At 40.5% G+C, this 19,891-nt stretch overlaps 2 protein-coding genes and 1 pseudogene across 3 annotated transcripts; 1 reads left to right on the top strand and 2 right to left on the bottom strand.

Annotated features, from left to right (window-relative positions):
* The first annotated feature begins 1,447 nt into the window (after positions 1-1,447).
* Positions 1,448-10,544, top strand: LOC130749505 (uncharacterized; annotated as a pseudogene).
* LOC130749504 (uncharacterized) lies at positions 7,253-8,498 on the bottom strand. The gene is made up of 2 exons (XM_057602868.1): positions 7,749-8,498; positions 7,253-7,657 (listed from the first exon to the last, which is right to left on the bottom strand). Exons 1-2 carry the CDS (start codon positions 8,133-8,135, stop codon positions 7,346-7,348), a joined length of 699 nt encoding a protein of 232 aa, XP_057458851.1. The 5' UTR covers positions 8,136-8,498; the 3' UTR covers positions 7,253-7,345.
* A 1,275-nt stretch (positions 10,545-11,819) lies between the features above and the next one.
* Positions 11,820-18,880, bottom strand: LOC130743426 (pumilio homolog 2-like). Of its 2 annotated transcripts, none has more exons than XM_057595672.1 (10): positions 18,570-18,880; positions 17,736-18,377; positions 15,176-16,710; positions 14,932-15,073; positions 14,738-14,845; positions 14,418-14,630; positions 14,228-14,338; positions 13,432-13,626; positions 12,861-13,035; positions 11,820-12,262 (listed from the first exon to the last, which is right to left on the bottom strand). In XM_057595672.1, the coding sequence occupies exons 2-10, from the start codon at positions 18,366-18,368 to the stop codon at positions 12,222-12,224; spliced, it is 3,153 nt and encodes a 1,050-aa protein (XP_057451655.1). In that variant the 5' UTR covers positions 18,369-18,377; positions 18,570-18,880; the 3' UTR covers positions 11,820-12,221. The 2 variants fall into 2 exon arrangements, with proteins under 2 accessions (XP_057451655.1, XP_057451656.1); XM_057595673.1 differs by having other exon boundaries at positions 17,736-18,348.
* Between the last annotated feature and the right edge of the window lie 1,011 nt (positions 18,881-19,891).

Here is a 19,891-nt window from a genome sequence, read left to right as displayed (position 1 = left end):
AGAATTTGTACTTGGTCTTCAGAGCCAGCTTTCTTGGGTCTTCAGAATCTTCAAGTCTTCAGAGTCTTTGACCGTTCACTTCAGAACTTCTGGTCATCAGAGTCTTCAGCACTTGATTCTTCAGATTCCACATCAGAGCTTTAATCTTTAGAACATCTGAAGCATTCATCTACCGTTCATTTGAACGTAGTGAGTGCAGAAGCGTTTTGGTGGTCAACACTTTGGTCTTTGACTTCTGATGAAAACCCCTTTTAATCAAAATCAGAACCTGTTTGTCAAATACACAAGAGACAAACGTTAGAGTACCAAAGCTATCCATACTCAAAATATATATTTGTTATCATCAAAACTTAGAGATGTACACAGAATCAAATCTTGGTCTTACAAAATCATCCACAAAAATAACAAAGTAAGAAAAACCATCAACAGAGGCAACGGGAGAGGGTCCCCACAAGTCACAATGGATAAGGCCTAAAACGGCAGAAGCTCATTTAGTATTATCAGAAAAGACTAAGTGTTTACTCTTAGCCATCTGACAAGGAGTACAACAGATAGGCTTAGGCAAAATAGAGGAAATGTTGAAACAACCAAGTTTATGCAATTGTTGAATGATGTCAAAATTAACATGGCATAATCGTGAGTGCCACAATTCAAATGAGGCACGGGGTAATGGAGAACTGGTAGTGAGCAGCGCCTACAATCCTTGGTCAAGCACATAAAGCCGTTTATCACGTTGGCCTTTTTCCCTGAGCGACCCTTGTCTGTCGGTTTTGAACAACAAAAAAATCAGCCTGAAAAATAGCTATAGTATTATGGTCACAGGTCAACTTACTAACAGAGACAAGATTGTTGGTTAGCCAAGGTACAACCAAAACATTAGATAAAGGAACAGAATGTGAAGTAGAACGAGAACCAATATGAGTAGGAGAAAAGGCAAGGGTGCTTGCACGAACAAGGGAACCTGTGGCAAAGGCCTAGAGCTGCCGATTGGCCAGGGAACAACTGGAAACACATTTCGCGAAGCACGAGGAGGAGGAAAACAAGGTGCAACGACCAATGATGAATGGCGGTGCGGGTGAGCAGTGGCACGGAAAGCTATGATAGGCTGCACGATGGCTTCACAGACAAACATGGGTATAGCACAAAAAAGAAATGATGTAGCACATATGCCGAGGAATCAGACCGATGGCGACAATAGCTTTGGCGGCGGCACCGAGATCAAAAAATAAAAAGAACGGTGGCGGCACAAAGTTTGGAGGCTAGGGTTTGTAACCTAAACCTAATACCATGTAAGATTGGATACTCTCACCACAAATTGTGTGTGAGGTAGACAATGTTTTTATAATAATAAAAGTACATAATATACTAAAAATATTATGAGAAATATTACAAAATAAGTCAAATAATAAATAAATAAATATCTCGTAAGATATAATGTCTATTTATCTCTAACACAAAATCTCACTCACGCATCTCTCTGGCAACCACATCTCTTCCTTCTTTGCCATCTCTCTCCCGATCATTAGATTTGGTACCCCACTCATTAGAAATCTCACCCCACTCCACTTAAAACATTTTTCGGAAACTAAGTTTCCGAAGTATTTCGGAAATTAAGTTTCCGAAGTATTTTTCCACTAAAAAATGGGGTGTTACATTGTATTTTGCACTGCAAATCACGAATTAATTCTGAAATAATTCGGAACTTAAAAATCCAAAAATTATGGTGTGAAATCTAATGAGTGGGGTGCCAAATCCAATGATCCTCTATCCCCCATCACAATCCCATCCAAAAAATTCATTCTCTTTCACAACCTACGTCGAAGAAACACCACCACACTCCGCCCCATTACTCCGGCTGCCACCGCCGAAGATGCTACTCTGTCTCTGGAGTCTGCTACGGTTGTAGATGTTGCTGACCAATTCGTCACCACCACTGATGATGGGGTGTCTGTGTTCATTTCAGCTCTTTTCATTGTTGCTTTTGTTGGGTTATCCGTTATCACTTTTGGGGTAAACCCACAAAGAGAGAGAAAAAAACCAATTTACATTTTGTTTAAAGTTTGGATTTCTTACTTTAATTTTTACAATTCTGGAATGAGGCTTGTGTTTTGAGCTGATGGGTATGTTTGTGTGGTGGGAGTTGGGTTTGGGGCCCCCTATGGGGCTTCGCGCCCCACCTCTTTTTTTTTAACCCAAATATGCCCTACGGAAATAACACTTCCGTATTCACTAAAATAAAATACGGAAGTTAAACTTCCGTATTCTATCTCTGACAGACATCACCTTTTCCACCATTACTCCTCCCTCCACCAACCCCTCCACCATTACTCCTCCGTCACCAACCTCTCACCAGCCCCCTTAACCCCCTCAATGCCTCCAGACCACCCTCTCTCTCACCCTCTCCTACCTCACTTTCGTTTTTTCTACCACCACCACCACCCTCTCTCTCACCCTCTCCTACCTCATCATTGGATGCATTTGAGGTAAGTGTTGTTTGTTGTTTGTTGTTATGTTGAAGTAGTGGAAGTGGTTAGATTAAGTAGTTTAAGTAGTTAGATTAAGTAGTTTGAGTAGTTAGAAGGATGAAGTTTTGAATTCTGAGCGTGATAAAATACGGAATACACATTTCCGTATTTAATACGGACATGTATAGTCCGTATTAAATACGAATTTGCCAACTCCGTATTCAATACGGATTTGCCAATTCCGTATTCACTACGGATTCTAAAGTTCCATATTTAATATGTACATGGATGACATAATCATTTTTCTTTCGTGAATCACAATTGATTGAAGCTGGATTGCACAATGGTCAACCTGAAGAGGCCACTACATAGGTGTCACCACCAACATTTGTACCCCCGTGTATAAGTATAGATGTCTCGCATTTATTTGCAACTGATCAGGTATTCTTTATTCTTTGAACAGATTTTTGCATTGTTTTGAGAGTGTAATATATCAATTCTTATTATGTCTTGATCACCCTTGTAATCAATTCTTATTATTATAACAGATTTTCCCTACCCGTGATGATCTTATCAATTGGGTTCATGGAATTGCGATTGAAAATTGATATGTTGCGTTGATCACAAAGTCAGATAACGGTGGGAATGGAAGCAGAAAAGCTTATGTCATGTTGGGGTGCGAGAAGCATGGTAAGTATGTTCCCTACAGAGACCCTGACCTTGTTCAAGGAACGAGAACACAAAAGACAGATTGTCCTTTTAGACTAAAAGGACGACCTATGAAAAATGGCATAGATAGAGATTGGCGGCTAAAGGTGATGGAAGGTACACACAACCATGAACCAGCTAGGTCACTACTTGGCCACAATTTTGTTGGTCGTCTAAATTCTGAAGAGAAGGAGCAAGTGGAAAAAATGACAAAGAGTTGGGTTCCACCGAGAAAGATGCTGTTGACTTTGAAGGAAAACAATCCTTTAAACTTGACTACCATATATCAGATTTATGGTGCTTGCAAGAGGTTAAGAAAATCCCTCCGCGGGTCATTGACAGAAATGCAACACTTGTTGAAGAAGTTGGACGGTGACAAGTACGTCCACTTTGAAAGACATGAGCTTGGATCGGAAGTCATTAGAGATGTATTTTGGGCTCATCCAAATGCTATCAAACTGTTCAACACATTTCCGTATGTAGTGATTATGGATTTCACATACAAGACAAACAAATATAAAATTCCCTTGCTTGATATTGTTGGACTGACTTCCACAGATAAGACATACTCCATAGCCTTTTGCTACATTGTTAATGAGGGCACAGATGACTACGTTTGGGCATTGGAGTGTATGAAGTCTCTATTAGCTGATCAAGCCATGTTGCCTAAGGTGATTGTTACTGACAGGGATCTTGCCTTATTGAGTGCTACTAAGCAAAGCCTTCCCAACACTACCCATTTATTATGCTTGTGGCACATCAACAAGTGTGTTTTGGCAAAGTGCAAACTCTATGTTGGTACAGATGATTTTGCTGAAATGGTTATGGGGAAGTGGGGAGAGGTGGTGGATGCTGCAACAGTTGAAGAATTTGAAGTTAAATGGATGCAATTGTTTAATATGTGCAAGGACAAATACAGCAACTTTACCTCCTATTGTTCTACTACATGGTTGGTCCACAAGGAGAAATTTGCCAAGGCGTGGACAAATCATGTGATGCACTTTGGAACAACAACAAGTAACAGGTACAAAAATTATATGAGCTTAATTTATGCTTTGTTATATGTTTTTCATTTGATAGATTGTTTACAGTGGAGAGTTAATAAGATATCTATTTGTTGTTTGCAGGGCTGAGGGTGCACATGCCAGTTTGAAGAAGATGCTGCGGGATTGCAAGGGTGACCTGGCCACTTCCCGGGATGCGTCGCATAGTTTGACATGTAATCGACATACTGAAATATTAGCATCGTTTGAGCGCAGTATTCACAGAATTGATCACATTTTCATGTGCCCATTTTACACAAATATTAGAGGATTTGTGTCAAACAAATGCCTGCAGCTCCTTGATGCTGAACATATAAGAATGAAGTCCTACGGCGGATGCGATTGCTTGTTGAGAGAGACTCATGGACTACCTTGCGGTTGTGAACTTGCAGGTCACCGGTCAACCACTCTCTTGTCAATTAATTTTATTTGTTATTGAAAGTGACACTTTTGTGGTCTTGCAGGTTATGAAAGAATTCCATATGAGGCAATTCATCCATTCTGGAAGAGACTGAGTTGGGAGCATGTACCTGAACCTGTTGCAGATACTATCAGCAACCATATTTGCGGCATGAACCATGGAGATATGCAACCAGAAGTTGAGGCATTGACACATTATTTCAGTTCTTTGGATACTGGAGGGCAGAGTATGGTAAGGAGGAAGCTTCAAGCGATCTATTGTCCTGAAAGCAGTTCACTTTGTACTCCTGAGGTTCAGATAAGGTCCAAGTGCACTCTTAAGGCGAATGAAAGAAAACCACCCAAGGTTAAAGCAATAGGATCCTTGACTCGTGATCCTTCAGGTTTTGAACATGTTGATAGGGAGATCAAAGAGGCAAAGAAGGCTTCACAACCACCAAAGAAGAAGAAGCGTGTGAAGAAGTCTGATACAAGCTATTTCATGGGTAATTTTCCATCCTTTTTCCACCCATATATACACACAGTTCAGAACGTTGAAGATGATGGTAACTGTGGCTATAGAGCCATTGCTGCATTACTGGGACTACCATCAGGTGAGGAAGGTTGGTCATGGGTTAGGGCAGCGTTGATAGACGAACTTGAACGACACAGAGGGTTGTATGATGAAATGTGGTCCAGACATGTGGTTAATGCCTTACATTCCCGACTCACTCTTCCTCTTGGTCATCCGGCTACCGAGGATAAATGGATGCAATTGCCAGAGATGGGATACCTTGTAGCAACCAGGTTCCAAGTGGTGTTCATATCCATCTCCTCTAAGGGTTGTTGGTCATACCTTCCACTAAGAGGAGAAGGTCCACCGGATGTACATCGTGTTATAGCTGTTGGTCATGTGATAAATCACTTTGTACAGGTATTTTTTTATTGAGTACACTAATATCAAATTTGTGAATTAATTTGTTGTATTTGCAAGTTATCTAATTTTATGCTTATTCTCTATAATGTAGCTCCATCTAACTCCTGGACATTCTATACCGCCAATTGCTCTCCAGTGGGAACGGTATGTTGATCCTACATCAGTAAGCTGATGCGTCCCATTTGATACACGTTTACGCAGGTTCACATCAGAATTCGAAGCTTGGCTTGTTACTTTTGGTGTTCCTCTTAGTCACCAAAGCTATGTAGACATCACCTCAGACTCACAGCACACTTTGTGTAATATTCATTTGTAAACGCTCTGTAATATTAATCTGATGGGCCTTGCCCTTATGTTGTTCATTTGCTGCTTTTAATAATAGTAATTTGATGGTCATTGTTATATTGATGGGCCTTATTATTTTGATGGACATTTTATATTAAACATCAGTTGATTGAAACAGCATCAGGGATAATTAACATAGACAACCTGACATTTTCATCAGAGTCCTGTCATTTCCAGGCACTCCATCATCAGAGTCCTGTCATTTCCAAGCACTCCATCATCAGAGTCATGTCATTTCCAACCACTCCGTCATCAGAATCTTGTCATTTTCATCCACTAAATGACGAACTTGAAACCTGACATTACTCTCTACCACCAACCAACCCCAACCACACTTGTACTATCCACCAAACACCATAAATCTTTTAACCATTCTGCTATAAATCTCTCTGGTTTCTCTATTCTTCTTCTTCATCCTTTTCTTCCTGTCTTGCAACGAAGATAAAAAAAACATACCATGGAACAGGACTTGAATGTATTCGTCCGCCGTTGCAAACGTCAAGGCAACACTTCTAGCAGCTCTCGTCCTCTCATTCCTGGCCCAGCTGGCGCCGTCCAGGCTGCCATGTATGCCCGTAGATCCAACACTAACACACTACTCATTCCGACCCAAGAAATTGTGAGGCGTGCGCTCGAAGACAGATCCACAGAAACTGATCCTGATTTCAATTCAAATGCTTGGCTTTTAGCCCTGCAATTGGTGGAATCTGCCACTCCACTGGGCACAATCACAACGAATGTTGAGAGAGTAGAGAGTGTTGTTGCTGTTATTAAATCATGCATTCCCAATGGTTTCGGAGATGCAAAAGTTACCCTCAAGGTATTTCCTCGCTTTTGTCTAGCTTCTTTAATCGTACATTTTTTTGCCTCCATTTCTCTCACGATTGCATCGATTTAGGACCCTACGGGCACCGTTGACGCGAGCATCCATCGCAAGGCCTTCACTGACAGCGAATTTGGGAATGCCATAACTGTTGGAGCTGTTCTCGTTCTCCAAAAGGTCTATCATCTATTACCTAAACATTAATCTTGCTTCCTTTGAACAAGTACGCATGGTGGGTTTTAAATTTGCAATTTACTTGCAGGTTGCTGTGTTTGCACCGAGTAAATCTGTTCGTTATCTGAATATAATGTTGTCCAACGTAGTCAAAGTATTTCCACAGGATAGCGGACCCCACGACTTCATCGATATCACTGAGGATTAATTTTGTTTTCGTGTTGCTTCCGAATAATTTCGTGTACCCTTTAAACTGCTTGCCATGGATTATTTATGTTACTTATCCTGCCTTTGATTATTTACGGTGTAGTTATACAGGTTTTTTTCAATATAAGAGTCTAAATATAATGAGTGGAAATAGAAAGCATGATTAATATAAAGAGAGTCATAATACAAAGAGTCACGTGTCATAATATAAAAATACACAAAAAATATACAAATATACAGTCAATCACTCGCCCTGACCCCTACCGGCCCCCCTACGACCTCTAGGTCCACGAGCTCTGCCTCCACGAGCACCCTCTCCCCGGGCTCTGCCTCCACGGGCACTGCCCCCACGCGCTCTGCCTCCACGACCTCTGCCTCCCACAGCTCTAGCTCCTCGGACAGCAGCAAAGGCTACTCCCTGGGTACCAATGAAGGCATTGGATCTAATAAGATCCAGCGCCCTCTCAGTGAGGGATCGGGCATGCGTGCCCACTGCAAGAGCATCTGGCACCTCCAGTGACTGCTCCAACAAGTCCACGGCCCGACGCATAACAGTCTGCAAAAATAATGTACATACATTTTTAGGTACAAATAAAATATCATGAACAAAAAATCACAATTGAATGGAAAATAAAATTCAAACTTACCACAGCACTGAACTCCTCCCTCCTATCATCAGGGATGATGAACCGATGGGACACAGCGCTATACCACCTCATGTAATCCTCCACAGCCTCTCCCGAATAAGTAGCAGGGGTCCCCTGAGGGCGCAGGTGCGGCACATAGTCAGCATAGGCAGCATCTGCGGTGCCAGCAAGGGACCTAGTCGTCTGGATCTCAGAGGGGTGTCGAGGGACATCCTGTATGTAGCCAAACTGGCGCAGAACCCTCTCTAGTAGATGACGTCGAACAACACGGCCAAATGGTGTCCGGATGTAGCCAGAATACATGGCCCTCGGATCCCGTGGTCGATGAGCCCGATGGTCCTCAAATGGGGTCCATATAATGTCATCCATCGTCAGCTCATCGAGCATGACTCGCCTCTCATCAAGGCATGCATGCCCGACCCGGGACGTAACCCACCGCCGCGCCCTAGGCTGGTCCTACGAGTACTCCGGATCCGCCCTCCGGATAATGACGCGGTCAGAAAGGTACTCGTAGACCCATCCTAGCAGGAGCGAGCTGAAACCTCCCATCTTGGTCGTCCCCCTCCTGGACGCTCGACTAAGCTGGTCGTACAACGTAGCGAGCGCAATCGCGCCCCACGCGTACTCGAACACTCGGCCAAGATCCTGCAACATCCCTATCCAGTACACGGTCGTGTGGTAGCCTCCGCTCTTGCTAGCAAAGAGCGTCGCGCCTAGCTGGTTCACCAGCCAAATACGCGCAGCGTCCTCATATCGGTGCTCTACAATGAAATGAATTGAGTTAACAGTTTATAACAATACAATAATAATAGATACAATTTAATGAAGTAATAATTAAGACATACCCTCCAACGCAGCATCATACAGGGTCTGCAAGACCCCAAAGCGAATAGTCTGGCACTTGTTCGTATCAAACTCAGCCTCATAACGAGCAACAGATCCTCCCATCAACTCAGCACATAGCGCTGCACACTCGTCCCTCTCCCCCCTCCCAGGCGTATAGAACCTCGACCCCATGGGGAGATGGAGAAGAGCCGACACGTCGTCCAGGGTGGTAGTCATCTCCCCGGACGGCATGTGGAAGCTACTAGTCTCCTCATGCCATCGCTCCACAAGGGCCAAAATAAGGCCTGCATCTGTCACCGGGTAGCTGCAATAGGGTAGCTGATGAAGACCCGTCTGCTCAATCAACTCTCAAACCCGCCTGTGACTGTCTGAATCACCATCACAAGCAAGGTTCCAAACCTTCCCCCCAGCTGTGGCCACCTTCAAGTGTCGACGGTCCACATACCGCTCGTCTGTGCGTAGGAGTGCATGCCACGCCCAGGGAGCCTTGTGATCAGCATAATGGGTGAGGAGCGACAGCTCAACAGGCCCCCCCGGAAACGGCGGCAACCTCTGGATCAGGTCCTCCTCGCCACCATGTGTCCCCTGCTCTGGCAGGAAATCAGCATCAACATCGGGAGGAGGAATACTATCCTCGTCGGATGAGGCCTCGCCGGATGACTCCTCGCCTGGTGACTCATGGCGAGGTAACTCAACCATGGGAGACGGCGAAGAATCAACTGAGGGTAACTCAACCATGGGAGACGGCGGATAATCAACTAGAGGCAACTCAACCATGGGAGACGACGGAGAATCAACTGGAGCTGAAGCCTCCACCGCCGGAGAGGTTGCAGCATGATCGCCGCGCCGGCTAGAAGCATGTAAGCGCCGGTGTCTATCCTCAGTAGCCCCCACATCCTCACTAGCTCGAGACCTCTTTCTGTTCTTCATTCTCACTATATATTCAGAGCAAACATTCACTATATATACCATTTCAGCCATAGACAGAAACATGATGCAAGCAAATAGAAAATTCCTAGAATGAATTTGACTGAATTTTTTAAGTACATAGATGATAATTGTATCTTTTGTGGATTATGCATGCTTGGATCAACTTTTATTTTCCTAATAATTAATTATGGCATCTAGAAACTACTCACAAAGTGCTTTGGAAACCTTCTATAATTGATTCTGAACCCAGAATCAATTATAAGGGTATATGTGATTCTGAGTTGAATACGGAACACCGTTTTCCATATTCAATACGGAAAACCAGGTTCCATATTAAATACGGAACATCAGGTTCCATATTTAATACGGAAAACGGTGTTCCGTAATAAACCAGAACCTCCATAAACCAGAACCTCCATCAGAACTCGCCCCAAAGCACATTCAAGCCATTTCAGCCAACATAACCTCTACGTAAGCATCAATCGAGTCCCTAGGGTTGAAAGATTCACATAATTTCAAGTTAAATGGTGAAAATCCAAACTTACTTACCTCTAGGTTTCAATGCAATGAATGGGGAGAATGGGTTTGATGAATAGCTTTGATGGAGATGATGGAACCTTTCCAGATGATGATTCAAGCAAGGGGAGTGTCGGAGATCGAAGATTGAAGAGCGAGGGGAGAATGGGGGAGAAATGGGTGTTGAAAGCGCTGAAATGGGTTTGAAAAAACCTCTGTCGTTTTACATACTAATATAATACGGAAATGTGTCTTCCGTATTAAATACGGACGGTAAATTTCCGTATTCTATTAAAGGGGGCATTGCAGTAATTTCCCCACTTTAAGTGGTAGGTTGTCTTTTTAGGAGCGAAAGATTTCCTGTAGAAGAAAGAGACAGAGAAGGTTGAGAAAGAAGCAGCAGCTAAGGGTGGAAAGAAGAAGAAGAAGAAGAAAGTGGTCAGAGCTAGGGCAGGGCCTAGAGGATTTGGGCAGAAGATTGATAAAGATGAAGATAATGATTAGGATGCAATTAGCTACAATGAAGTTATGTCAGGTCTATGCATTGGAATGAGAATTTACTTTAATCACTTTTTTGTATGATTAGCAAATTGTGTAGTCTTCACAATTTGATTTTGTTTCAGAAAGAAACAAATTTTAGCAAGAGAATTATCATGTTCGGATTTATAGAATTTCATGCAAAATAGAGTTTCAAAGTGAAATGTACCTTAGAATTTATCCTCCTTGGGATAGCCTAGTCCATGGTGTCTTTGTTGTCCATTACAGGGTTATTAGTTGAAAATTTGATTTTGATGAATCATGAGTGCTATAAACGCATGTTTTGAAATCATTCTACGATTGATTCTGAAAATTGGTTATGAAGAGAAATTATGTGAGTAACTTCAGAAACTTATCCAAACATGTTAATAGTGTTCGGAAACCATGTCTCAATGAGTAGAATTGATTCCAAGCAAAGCTAAGGGCGTGCTATCCAAAACTGGACATGTAGAAAAATTCTTGTTAGTTTTAAACATATTGTGTCGCAAATGAGTCCTTCCTATACTATGAGTTCTTCAATATGAACTGAGAAGACAAGCTCCACAAGGTTATCTGCTGACTTGAGTAGTTCAACATAATGGCATTAAACAAGTTGATAAAAAAGTGAAGCTCTTTACCCGTTCTTTTGCCTATGAAAAATAGAAGGAAGAAAGGAACAAGTTCTAATATGACCTGCGGGTATTCTTTTCTTAGGATGATGACAATATGACCAACTATCCTGTGTAATTCCTGTTGAAGCATGTACTCTGGGTTACTGAGCAACTATTTCTAAAAGACTCTCCATTCATTAGATAAAGAAACACAATTTCAAAATGGACTCTCCATTCATTAGATAGAGCTCCCTTGATAGGGATGAAAGTCATAGGCAGAACAAGATCAGGGAAGGACTGTAATGGAGAGAATACACGGTTAAAAAACCACAGGAGAGACAAAAGCACGGTGGACAAAAGCAAAGCTAATAGAAATTACTTCTATTCACCATGCTTTTGACTTATCGTGGTTATCTACCGTGTATTAAAGCATGCACTTAGTCCAATTTAAACTTTCTTAAAAAATGTATCATATCATTTGATGGTAAGCAACGACTAGAAGATTTCACTCCATCCTGATCACTTTTTTTGTTGCTTACCCGACTTTTACACAAAAAGGACAATGAATACAAATAAAGTGACCAAAGAACTAATTTGTCATTGTTATGTCGCAAAAAGTAACTCAGCATAACATCGCTATCACAAGATATAGTGAAGGGAAAAGTAAACTTGAAAAATTAGGGAATAAAGTCAATAACCATACATGAAAGAAAAACCCTGCTCTCACCTAAACATAAACAGCTCTCCACATAGCAACATTTTGTACAGTCGCATCGTCATCGTCAACTTATAAACTACCTCACCATTTTATAAAACTTTACATCCTTAAAAGGCGTGTATTATCTCTCTGCAGGGCATGTATTACACATCTGAACCTCAACCTCACTTAAATTCTATGTATAAGCTTAAGACTACAAATGTACAGTTCATTACAAGACAACTGATAATTTTATTTCCATTCGTGGATGCAGGAGAACAAAGGAGGAGGAGATGGGGAAGAAGCTCACACTAGCCTCAGTTAGCTGTACAAAGAACATCCTTTTTCTATGCCCATCTAAGCAGTAGGATGAGGAGACTGAGCAGCACTTCTCCTCTCTGCAACAAATGAGATCACAAGTTGGCAAGCTACTTTGTAATACTTCTTCAGCATATGAAAACTCAATAGAAGCATGCAATTAAGAAGCATACATAGCGTGTTTGTTTTCACAATTTTCACATAATCCAATGCATGTTTACTTAGAAGCTAAAGTGTGTCTAGATGAGCGTCTGTCACAATTGATTTGTGTTTGGATACAATTATGGAGAGAAGGATATTGTTGGGTTATGTAACGAAATTTAGTTGTAATGTCTCACTATTGATCATGTTCAATACATAAACTACTCTCTCTAGCTTCTATCAGAAATGACTTTGGGTCTGAAATCAAATCTCTAAAATGACTCTCAAACATCAATTGATTCTAGGGTTTCCCAACTGGAAATAAACACACTCTACCGTGCACTTCTGGTTAGACTCGTAAATCTAACCAGAAGTGATTGTAGAGCATTCCACCATGCAACCAAACATGCTATACATGATGGAACACAATTAGCAGCTCACTTCATGTCCATATGTCAAAAGAACAAACACCTAAGCCAAACACATGATGCAGAAATATATCAAAATAAGTGATAGTGCAAATGAGGAATTAAGTACCTCCAGCAGCAACAAGTTTCTCTACACGTGCGACAATATGCTTTCCGTAGGTGTATTTTTTCAATGCATTCAGATGGACTTTAATTCGTGAAAGAATTAGCTCACGCTGATGGTCATCACAAGTCTCCAGCACCTTTTGCACAACATAATTAGCAAATTGATCTTTCATCATGGCCTGTAAATAAAAGGAACCCGATTTAGCATTTGAAGAATGACAAACTACTACCAGTTTCGTAAAGATATGATGGGGATCTAGAGCATCCTTACGAAGTGTATCAATTGTATCAAAAGGACTGTAGGAATAAAATTACCATCTTTTTATAGATCATAAACTTCAGTAATCAAGGCTCAATACAGATTCACGAAATATGTGAAAACACATCAATGTATTCAAACATTCTACAGCGTGGATGCATGGACAATATTATTTTTAAAAGACTAGGTCAACATGTTTTTAATTATAGTAATAACTACTCATATTTAAATCTTTGGAGAGATAATTCTAAGGTTCTCAGAATAATCAGTAGACAGTAGGGGGGATAATGTAGTTTATAAAGGTAATTTAAAGAACCTGAAGAGGCTCATTTTCATCCGTGGATCCAAGCATCTCATTCACAAGAAATTGGCGTTCAGCAGGACCTCCAAAGGCCAAACACTTCTCCACAACATTTGAGGCAAACTTCTGTTGGCTCATTTGAACAATATTGCCAGTTAATTCCTTGATAATAGCTGAACGCTCATGAGGTTTCCCATGCTCAAGTACATGCTGTTATTCAAGAGGGGATGAAACAGGACAAGTGATCAGCTTGACTTGTATATATGACATACTATGTGGATATAAAGTCAAGTAATACAAAAGCTTCATTTGTATGAGGTACCAAGTATTTGCTGGAGAAGCAACTAGAAGTTCATATCACAAGCAATAAAAATTTGGAAGGAGTTATACACAATACACATGTCTTCCAAGACATGCACAATTAAAAACATAAAAAAGTCTAATACTGAATTTCGTCATACCATTGACAAGGAAAATGCTGTGTCAATGTATATCATATTCATAACAAAGGAGGAGACATTCATATGTTCAGATAAAAGGTAAATAAAACAATTGTAGAAAAAAAATGTGCAGTGGAATAATTTCAGAAAAACATGAGAGGTGAACTACAAGGATTATAATCAACCGAAAGTGCAGAAAAACTATGATGATCTGTATTATCATCTCAACAAAGCTAGATTGCTGCAGGGAATTCACAAGCAACAACATCAACTACCACACACAGCATGAAACTGTCAGGCTTCAACTTTCAAGTCAATAGTTGCAGCAATAGAAAAGCCCTAACTGTAAGTTGTAAGAATAAATTATAAACCTGGACAACATAGTTTCCGTACTGATCCTGGGCTAACATGCTAACTGCTCCTAAAATCTCATCCATAACTTTTTGCTGTGTGTTAGGGTCTTTGCAGTGCTCCAGGACTCTCTGCCATGTAAAAGGCATCATTGTATGTTCAAGGATTTAAGTACATACAAAGAATAACACAAGTACCGAAGAATTTTACCTGTATCACCCGACAACCATATGGATGGGTTGATAGTGTCACAACTTGATCAAAAAAGGTTGAGACAATAAAGTCGATTGCATCTTCAGGTACACATTCAATACACTTCTGAATAACATGGTTACCATTCTGATCTCGTACACAGCGCATGATATTACCATCAAGCTCTTGAACCATCTTTATCTTCTGGTCTAGATCAACAACTTCTATGGCCTAAAGAGATATATAAAATATTTATTAAAAAAACATAAACAGATGATATATTCAGAAGACCATGCACAGTCATTCATAGAAATCACTATACACAAAGCTGTCAATACCTTCTGGATGACCCGACAACCATACATTTGAAGGCTAAGTGTCAGAACATGGCTAAATAGCTTGTTGGCTAACTCTCTTCTCTGGGATGCAAGTCCATGCTCAAAAAACTGCCAGATGGAAATTGTCAGTCTAACAAGATCCATTAAAAGCGAACAACTTAAGCAGTAGAGTGAGAATGTTAATTAATATCTACCTTTTGAACCACATAATTACCAAAGACATCAGTCATCAACGCAAGAGCATGAGGCATAATTTCCTGATAAACCATAGTTTTTTCTTCAGTAGTTGCTGTTTCAAGCTTTTGTTGGATAAACCGGCTCCCATATTGATCAGCACTGCAGATGAGAGACAATTCATAAAATTAATTTTTTCAAATGAAATTAGAGCAATATAAAATTAAGTAATTAACCACCAAAACAACTAACAGGCAAAAAAACCTGAATTCAACAACATGGCCGGAAATTTCAGAAAGCTCAAAACATTTTGTTTTGTTGCTTTTAAACTCTTCCAACAGAGACGATGCAAAGCTTTCATCCATGTTTCCAGTATCTAGATGCCATGGTCCCATAACACCAGCTACATTCCTCATTCCAGACGCAAAATGCATATTCAGATCATTGTGCCTAATAGGACTGCCAGATCCAACTGGAGAAGAGGATAAAGAGTTTGCCATCGGACTTCCAGGGTAAGACAAACCAACCCCATACGCAGGATTTCCATAATAACCATGATGATTGGAGCCACCTGATTTACCACCCAGTGGAACATTGTATTGAGACTTATGAGGTGAAAGCAGATTCCCAAGATAAGCTTTCTGAAGCTCAAGTAAATTCATGTACGAGTTGCCCAAGTAATTTCTATCCACAGATGGGTCGTTAAGTGCAGCCAGTTGTGGGGAACCATATTCAGATGCTCTCATGTACTGAAGATACATGGGATCGACAAAAGGAGCCTGGAGAGCACCACCTGAAATTTGATTTCCCATTCTTCCGTGAATATGCAAATCAGATGGAGAAGCAACGCCAGAAGCCAAACCACCAAGAATTCTAGAGTCCATTCCAGGGGAAGCCATTGCTGATGCTGCAGCAACATTTTCAAATAGGGGTGGCATATTACCAGTTCCAAGTTGGCTAGCCATCAAGGATGCCAATGCTGGATTTCCAGCATACCCACTCAGGCCATAGTTAGTGAATGATGAATTGGTACCATCTAAAGGCTGGTACTGAGCAGGCATACCACCTCCACCATTAAAAGGAGATGTAGGTGATCCCTTGAAATATGAGTTATTGGGAGAAACAGCAGATTTTTGCAGCTCAATCTGCCTATCCAAGGAATTGTTGATGTCTGATCCGTTCCCACCGCTCTTACCTGGACCAGAGTAAGCTGTTTTTTGCATGTGTCCTGACTCAGACTTCTTTAAATATGCATGCTGCTTGCCATGATCCTGACCACCTTGCAAACCAAAAAGATATCTCCTATGATTATCAACATCTGACTCAACCTGTGATGGGAAATGGTTATCACCATCCAATACATCATCAGCTGACAAATTCATGCCAGATAATGCATCCACAATATCAGCTGACCCATTGAGGCCGGATGAAACATTATATGCATCAGGATTGGCCATGCCTCTCTTCTCAGCAGCAACAACTCTCCCACCACCAATAGGTGTGAGGCAAGGACTGGGGGCTCTAGCAACATGCTGTGGATCAGGAGTGGTACTTCGTGACAAGGGAGAGCCAAGTGCAGCAGCATAACTATATGAACTTTGTGTGCCAATATTTTGGGTTGCAGATGAACCCTGAAGATTTGTTCCAGATCTTAAGGCATCAGTGGTTGAGGAATCACGGCATAAATGAGCCAGGTCTGCTTCAGCAGAAGTCATAATATCAACATTTTCATCAAATGCATTGCGGCTGGCTGGGCGAGAATGAAATCCAGCAATAGTGTTCTTATGTCCCATGTCATCCTGCGCAATTGCTGATTATAAGTTATGGGTACAAAAAAATGAACAGAAACAAAGGAAAATAATTGTGTGTGTGAAGAATGCTGACATAATGCACATGTCAGTGACATGTGCCCTTGCGGACAATGGTAAGGAAACAAAAGTTAAAAAGTATTAGATGACAGGGAAATTGCTAAATAATTACAAATGAGTGTGTAGTATATGCTAGAAAGCTAAATGAACATTGGTACAACTACAAGTTACAACTGATTAGGAAGCCTATTATACATTTTTACTAGAAAAAGTTAATGAATTGTGGCACAAACTTCCAAGGTTTAAGAGATAAAATAAAGATTAAGCCAAACAAATGATGTGATGAAATGTCTGAAATATGAATCCAGCAACAGACAAAAAAGAAGCTGCAGCAGGACCATGACCAACATATGCTCAGAAGCTTCCATATTATGATGTTCACAAGTGTGCCAAAAGATATTATTCTTCAGAAGTGCTGAATGTAAACCCCACACAGAGCCAAGTCAGTCAGTTCCAGAATTATTCGTGGTCTTACAGGTTTTCAGTGAGTGCCTATAAGATTTTAGAAAGGATGCAACAGAGCAAGGTACAGAACTAGAAGTATAAACATTTCAGCCAGCATGAAACTAAAAAAAGCCAAGCACTACTGGACAAACAAAAAGGAACCCATCATCAGTGGAAGTTGATGAAAAAACAATGAAGCTTCACATGAATTTTATACTGCTACTTCCCAACACCATGAGCAATAGAAATGACATTGTACAAGCTAAAAGAGAAATAATAATGCCACAGAGGCATCTTAACGTCTACCATTGAATAAATCAAACTTTATTTCCCACAAGATTTAACAAGTTCAAACATTAAAAAAAAGATATAAATGCATCAATGAACCACATGTTGAACCTAAGAAACCAATATCGTATGATGTGTCAAAGATAAAAGTGAAAACACAAAAATGAATAGATGCTAAAGAGTGAGGGTGCCAAGAATAGAACACAATGAAAGAAGCAAGCTACCTGGAAAATTTCTGCAAGGCTCTTTTGTTTACTCCCAAGACCTAGGCCTGGCAAGCCAATGAGCCCATCACCACCCCACTCTGCAGAAGCAGAACCTCTCATTTTCTCGTTCTCCGCCTCACTCTCTGACTTCCTCGAGTTAAACCCCGGAGGGGTTGCAAACAATGATCTAGCACCACTGTCATCAACCCTGTTCACTTTTCTCCTATCTCCAATTCCACCAAGAACTGAAGCTCTCTGTGCAGACCTCCAATCCTCCTTTGATAGCAAAGGAGGCGGAAGTCGAGGATTCAAATTCACATTGGAGTAATAGTATTGAAGATAAGCCGGATCAGACCTAAGCTCTTCCTCAGACGCAAAATCATTCTCATGGTTAGCCCCAGGAAATTCAGAAAATGGGCCAGCGAGACCGCCGCCGCCGCCGCCTCCAAACAACCCTCCAACTGCATTCAGAGAACCCTCCACAGTTGGAGGCGCTGATCCACTCCTATACCGATTGAGCTCGCGCTCGTGATCATCAACATCCTGCCGCCGCTGCTCACGAAGCAACATCCCTATCTCCTTATCCAATTCATCACCAAAAGAACCCTCGTTCCCACCCAGCACCGGCCTCCTACCCAGTTCAGACAGCATTTTCAGAAACTAGTCAAATTGATCATCACAGTTTAACCTGATCAGCAACTACCCATCACCACAAACCAAACCCTAAATAGCTAAACAAGTTAAAAACGCAAACTTTTCCTAACAGAAAGCCAAAGCCCCATATTTACAGCTTCAGAAGCTCTCACTTAACTACCAAGAACAAGAAATTAAAATAAGTAAAAACAATAATACCAAGAATTAGTCATCGCCATGGATGCTACAGCTGAAAGAAAACTGAGGAAGAATCAATCAGCAAAAAAAGATTGATAATTTGAAGCTGGGGTGATGAAAATTGCTGACATGAATCTTGAATTAACAAAATTGCGTGGGAAACAGAGAGAGAGAGGAAAGTGAGGTTTTTTGTGCAGTTAGATGAAAGAGGAACAGTTGAGATCAATCCGGCGGCGATTTTGGTTGATACAAGAACCCTTTTAGGGTTTTGTTTGTTCTGTTTTCTTTCTTTCTTTTGTTTCTAGGAAGAAGAGGAGGAAATCAAACCATTTAGTAGTATTATATACATTATATACAATACACTGATAATGGCAACCAAACCCAACCCCAAATTACTCAGTCTCTGTTTTTTTTAAAGGTATCTCACGTCCGGTATCAGTGATACTAATCATTCGAGACTCTGAAATCACATTAAATGATTGGCCTCTCCAACAAATATTTTTTCATGTACACCTTCTAGGAATTGAACCATATGCTTAAGGCACTCACTACATTTTGTTTTTTTTTAGTTCCCAAAGTTGCAATTTTTTCATATAAGGAATATCTAAAATGATTATTTAATTCCTAAAAAATGGGGCAATTGACCAAGTGCTAACCGACTGATGTAGTGGTAGTGGCCATGGCCAAGAGAAAAGAGAGAGAGAAAAATGGTTTCTTTGTTTTTAGGAAAATGCAAAATGAAGAATCTGTGAGGGACTGACACGTTGTGTTAATAGATTCGCTTGTTGAACAAAAATAGGGTAAGTAAACGCAAACTAGAGTAATGGTGGTACTGAAAATAAAGAAAAGGTAACACATAACTGTGTTAAATTACTAAAACTTCACACTGTTGTTTCCTTGCTTCTCTTGTTCAGTTACTGCTTCACTTACCCACTTTGGGATCCTGACCTACTTGTAAGGTTTTGTTATGTCATAGTATGTCCATGTATAATACTACTGTTACGGTACTTTATTACTTCCAGTTTGAATTTTATCACGTTTATTTTTAATAAAGGTATTTTCTTTTTTTTTAAATGTTAATAAAAGTATTTTCACAATCAATAATTGTGAGACTAATCTCTCACCTCACTTCAGTACATTAATAAGGGATAGAGGATGACATGTTTACTTTATCATATTTTATGTTTTTATGGGAACATGATAAGCTAGAAATTTTGTCATATTTTTTTATATTCAAAAAATCAGAATTTGTAAAAAAAAAATTGTCTTATATATTTAAATAATTTTTAAATTTTTTATTTGATTCGATTAGAATAATCATATACCCCATTCATAGAATATAA

Source organism: Lotus japonicus, chromosome 3, assembly GCF_012489685.1.
Source record: "Lotus japonicus ecotype B-129 chromosome 3, LjGifu_v1.2".
NCBI classification, from domain to species: Eukaryota; Viridiplantae; Streptophyta; class Magnoliopsida; order Fabales; family Fabaceae; genus Lotus; species Lotus japonicus.
Note: the sequence above shows the minus strand (reverse complement) of the source record. Positions and strands in the feature narration are given on the sequence as shown.